This window comes from Tauraco erythrolophus, chromosome 19, assembly GCF_009769465.1.
Source record: "Tauraco erythrolophus isolate bTauEry1 chromosome 19, bTauEry1.pri, whole genome shotgun sequence".
NCBI lineage: Eukaryota > Metazoa > Chordata > Aves > Musophagiformes > Musophagidae > Tauraco > Tauraco erythrolophus.
In genome coordinates this window covers 4,555,530-4,560,762 of record NC_141483.1, presented here as the reverse complement: position 1 = coordinate 4,560,762, position 5,233 = coordinate 4,555,530, and the positions used below count along the sequence as shown (strand labels likewise).

General features: G+C 56.6%; 1 protein-coding gene across 1 annotated transcript; it reads right to left on the bottom strand.

Moving 5' to 3' along the window:
• Window positions 1-1,837: 1,837 nt before the first annotated feature.
• On the bottom strand, window positions 1,838-4,582 carry LOC104370306 (dynein light chain 1, cytoplasmic). Its single transcript, XM_086623332.1, has 3 exons — window positions 4,486-4,582; window positions 3,673-3,810; window positions 1,838-2,329 (listed from the first exon to the last, which is right to left on the bottom strand). Exons 2-3 carry the CDS (start codon window positions 3,802-3,804, stop codon window positions 2,192-2,194), a joined length of 270 nt encoding a protein of 89 aa, XP_086479458.1. The 5' UTR covers window positions 3,805-3,810; window positions 4,486-4,582; the 3' UTR covers window positions 1,838-2,191.
• Between the last annotated feature and the right edge of the window lie 651 nt (window positions 4,583-5,233).

Here is a 5,233-nt window from a genome sequence, read left to right as displayed (position 1 = left end):
AAAAAGGCATTTCCTCAGAAGAAAGTAACAGCAGACTTCAAAGGGCTGCATTTTCTACCAGCTAATCAGTCCCACCGAGAAAGGCCCGCAGACACTCTCGTATTGTCAGACCATGAGATAATGAAAAAACAATTAAAAATAGAAGGTACTGGAAAACGAAAACTAGGAAAGGTACATGTAAGGGGTGAGAAAATAAAGGCAGGGATACCAGCCTGCAGGAAAAGTCCAATGTATCTTGTGTCAACAGAACGTGCTTTTCCAAAAGGTGGAGCAACACCCATCCTGCTGGACTGCTGGTGTGGACAGTGTTCAACGAAAGGATATTACAAGCAAACATTTACCCTCTTTATAAGGGCTGCGATTTCTCTTTCAACATTATATTTTTTCATGGCCTAAAGGGCACACTCCACAGCATGTTGCCGCATCTCTTCTGACGTGTCTGTATCTTTTACCGCAGCTGTCTGACCGCCCATGGATGTCTTTATCGAACAACACACAGAGTTCAGAGCTGCAGGAGCAGCCGCCTGCCAGAATCACCTGCCAAGCACTCCCGCAGGTGTCATCACCCACAGCCGGTTTCGGGGCCCGCACGGTGCCCACGGCCGGGGCCGTGCAGCATTTTGCCGGCGGTGCCAGAGGCACAGGCACAGCCCGCGCTCGGAGCCGCAGGAACGGCGGCCCAACAGCCCGGTCACGTTAAGCACCCGCTCTCCGGGCGCTCCAGCCTGGAGCGACACAAGCGCCGATGCAGCTTTCAGACCCCGACGGCCACCACCGCGCTGCCGGCCCCTCTCCGGCTCGGCAGCCGCCCGGCGCGGGCCGGCAGCCGCAGGAGAGGGCGCAGCCGCTCCGGCGCCCGGCCCCGACGGCCCTTCCCGACCGAGGCAGGCGCCCGCTACCCGGCCCAGCCTTCCCGCTTCCCCATGCCGGCCCGGGCCCCCGCCCCGGCCCCGCTCGGAAGCCGCCCCATTCACCCCCCGAGGCCGCCGGACGCGCCGCGAGACCGGCCCCGCACGGACCGGGCGTGCGCTCGCCCCAGGCGGCGGTTTAACGGATCCGCTGCCGCCTCCGAGCGCCCCCAGCCCCGACCCCGGGCAGGCCGCCAGGACAGCACGGCCACCCTCGCCTGCGCCTGCAGTCGGTCGCCGACGCTGCTCCCGTTCTTACCGCCTTCGGGCTCGCCGTGCCCTGCGGCGGGCCCGGCCGAGGCGGATGGCGGCTGCTGCCCTTCGCTGCCTGGCGCACCGGAGCCGCACGGAGCGGGCTCTTCGCCATGGCGGGGTCACACAGGCCGGGCGCTGCAGCACCAACGACCGCACCGGCCACCGAGCGCTGCCCCGTAATGGCGACGCGTCGCCCACAGCAGTGGCCGGGACCCGGATGGAGCCGTTCCCGGGCGGGCCCGCGGGCACGGCGGGACGCGTAGTCCTCGGCCGCCGCGGAGCACGACGGGAGCTGTAGTCCCCGCCGCGCCGCGGGCACCCGCACGGCCCGCGGGCGCCGCCCCGGGCGCCCGCTCCGCGCTCCCGCCTCCGGCACCGGGCCCCGAGCCCCGGCCGGGCAGCAGGAAGGGCTCAGGCCGTCCGCGGCCTTCCCGGGCCCCTCCGGCAGCCTCGCCCGGGCCGAGGCACCCACCGCCACGGCCCGGGGGGCACAAAGCGGCCCGAAATAACGAGCCGGCGGCTGGGGGAGATCCTGTTCTTTATTTTCCAAAGCGGTTCTCCGAGAGGCATCAGCAGAAAAAGAAACAGCTCAGACTTTGGAGCAGTACATCCCGCAAAACAAGCAGTACATCCAGCAAAACAAGAGGGGGAAAATCCTAAAAAAAACCCTAACAACAAATCAGAAGAATAACAGAGATTTGCAACAGAAAGACCTAAACAAAGTCAGTCCTTACAGCGCACAAGAAGAAATCGGGCAATACTGACGATGGCTATAAAACTCTCAAAGGCAAAACTGCAGCTCTACTAGCAAAGAAGCAGCCTTTGGGAAAAAAATAAATACAAGGAAGACTTTTTTGGTATTTTTTTCATTTTTATATCAATAATGTAACATCATCCACTATAGCATAATCCCTGCCATTGCCCTTGAAGATCAAGGTCTGCGTCCTCAGGAAGGCTGCAGTAACTAGTCAGAGGAGTCAGCACACAGTCCTGTAACCGGATGCAAGTTTCAGCAACAGTCCATGATTCTAACCAGACTTGAAGAGAAGAATAGCGACTTGGCCGAGGTAGAAGTAGATGAAGTGCTTGGTCTCATGAGTCACGTAGCTGCCAAAGTTCCTTCCCACGATGCAGTGCCAAGTGGGATTGTATTTCTTGTCAAACTCCTGCAAAACAGATAACTAGAAATTAAGATCTCTTCTAAACAGGTATTCTCTTTCTGAGTAAGGCAATTAAAGCAAAAGCAGATGCTCTTAAGTACTAGGATTATCCTATTTACATCTTATTGTTCACCTGCTGCTTCGTCAGACAAAAAACAACACCCCAGTGATTCCTATCTGACGACTTGTAAATTTAAAACATTACTTTTGTTCAGGGAAAGTAGTCTTTCCCCCCCATAATTCATACCATGATCTATAGCCCTCGAGTAAGCTTCACCGCTAGTTTTCCACCCACAGGGAATTAAGCCACAATTTAGACTTCATTGTTCATCTGCAATACGGGTGCTAAAGGGACTCAGCGGAAAATTCTCTGCCACACGGTCTGTAACACCAGTAATATCTACAAATCTAAGAATTTGTGTTTTCACAAATATAAGAATTTTGAGGTTTCAAACAAATCCTCCACAAATTCCTAGTAGTAGCTACAAAGAATACCTGAAAAAATATTAGGCTAAACTCTCTCTTTTCCACTGTCACAGATACTTCCTGCATCTGGGGAAAAAAATGTCTTTCTGTATTGTGGGCATAGCAAACCAATATTTCTCCAGCAGAAGCAATCATTCTGCTTAGTTGAAATACTTTTCAAACAGCTCTTCCACTCAGATCAGTTTAACTTCCATTGTTGCTCTTTGATTTCTCCATTCTCCCGAGCTGACAAAGCAGGAAATATAACCAGAACTAGATCTTTCCCATGTTTGGTATTGTTAATCCTACATAAAGAATGACACAGATTTTTCAAACAACAGATATACGGTACCACCAGGATTGATTGATTGATTGATTTTTTGCTTAGGTCACTATATAAGGAGAGGTGTGATTACAGTAGACTTGCAGAAAACTACTTTTCCCTGCAAATTTTGACCTAGCTGGACAGAAATGTGAACAGATCATTAAGATTAAGTTCAATAAAATTGAAACCAAGGACTATGTAAAATAGTCTTTCTCTCAGAGGAAAGCCATATGAGAGCTCAATAGACCTCCTGTGTTTGTGCCAGCTCATCAGTCACAGGGACAGTCAGCTGCCACTCTCGGTTCACCTGCACAATGGGACAGTGGCAGAAAAGGCTTAAGTACAAGGTACCGCAAGAGAAAAACAGAAGGACCTGGAAAAGTCCATGTAGAGGGTGGGGAAAGGAACATAAGGACACCAGCCTACAGAGAAAGTCCAACTTGATTATCTAGTGTCTCGAGAACTTGTTTCTCTAGAGCTACTTGCCTAGCAGCATTCTCCCTGCTTGATTTTTCATGTGCATGGAGATTTCAAGAGGACCTTACAGGCAAACATTTACCTTCTTTATGTGAGCAGCAATGTCCTTCTCGATGTTGTACTTCTCTAAGGCCTGAGTAGCACACTCCACAGCATCTTGCTGCATCTCTTCTGACATGTCCGCATTCTTGATCACTGCCTTTCGATCACTCATGGTTGTCTGCACCGAGCAAAGAAGAGAAGAGTTCAGAGCTGCAGGAGCAGCCGCCCGCCAGAATCACCTGCCAAGCACTCCCGTAGGTGTCATCACCCACAGCCGGTTTCGGGGCCCGCACGGTGCCCACAGCCGGGGCCGTGCAGCATTTTGCCGGCGGTGCCAGAGGCACAGGCACAGCCCGCGCTCGGAGCCGCAGGAACGGCGGCCCAACAGCCCGGTCACGTTAAGCACCCGCTCTCCGGGCGCTCCAGCCTGGAGCGACACAAGCGCCGATGCAGCTTTCAGACCCCGCCGGCCACCACCGCGCTGCCGGCCCCTCTCCGGCTCGGCAGCCGCCCGGCGCGGGCCGGCAGCCGCGGGAGAGGGCGCAGCCGCTCCGGCGCCCGGCCCCGACGGCCCTTCCCGACCGAGGGAGGCGAACGAAGCGCAGCACCGCCCGCCACGGGCTCGGCGCCCCGCGCGGCTACAGGGGAGGTCCCGCTTGCAGCTCCCAGGGATGCGGGAAAGGGATGCAGCCGCTGGGGAAGGGGCTGGCACCGGGGAGCCGCCGGGGTGCTTGGGCACCAGCGTTCCGAGTTGCGGAGTCTATTTCCGCATGTCACCGGTACCGGGTGAGACCCGGCCCTGGCGGGAGCTGCCCCACCCCGGCGTTCAAGACCCTCACGCCGCTCCCCTCACCGTCTGGCGGGTGCCGCGGGATCGGCCCTGTGTGGAACGCAGCGGGCGGGACGCAGAAAGGCGCACACGCCACTCGGCCCGTCACCGCGTCGGTTTAACCGACCCGCGCGCGCCGCCGTCGCCTCCAAGCGCTCCCAGCCCCGCCCGCTCCGTACTGCCCGCCATCCATTGGTCACCGCAAACACCCCTCCGAGCGCTCATTGGCCAAGACACGGCACTCTCGTAGCGTTTTACTCCTGCGTTTTCTTTCAGCCCGGCATGCCTCGCGCCTGCAGCCGTTCCCATGGCGACGGGCGGCTGTGGCGATGGAGGCCGGACCCCGGGCTCGGCGGGAGCGAGGCCTGTGGGGTGACCCCGGATCGCCCAGCGCCTCCGGCGGAGCGCGCCCGGGGTATGGTGCGTCCGCAGCACTCCGTTTGCGGGTCTGCCGGGGCTGGTTGCTCTTACGCCGTGCGCAGCCTCTGCTCAGCCTTCCCCTTTCCGTCTTCACGGTTGAGTTGTCTGAACATGGTGGTCGCTGACATCTCCATAGTGGCCCGTGACTACAGCGTGAGAGAAGCTCTCCTGGTCATTTCTCTGGTAGGCAAAGATCATCTTTCCCTATAGCTAAGGCAGACTGGAAACAAAAACAACCAACAAACCCCCCAAAATAGATGTGATGCTTTGCAAGGCATCCTGCCAGTAAGAACACAGAGCAAAAATAAAAAATTTCAGGTTTTGCCTAATTCTGTAGATAAGATATGAGAAA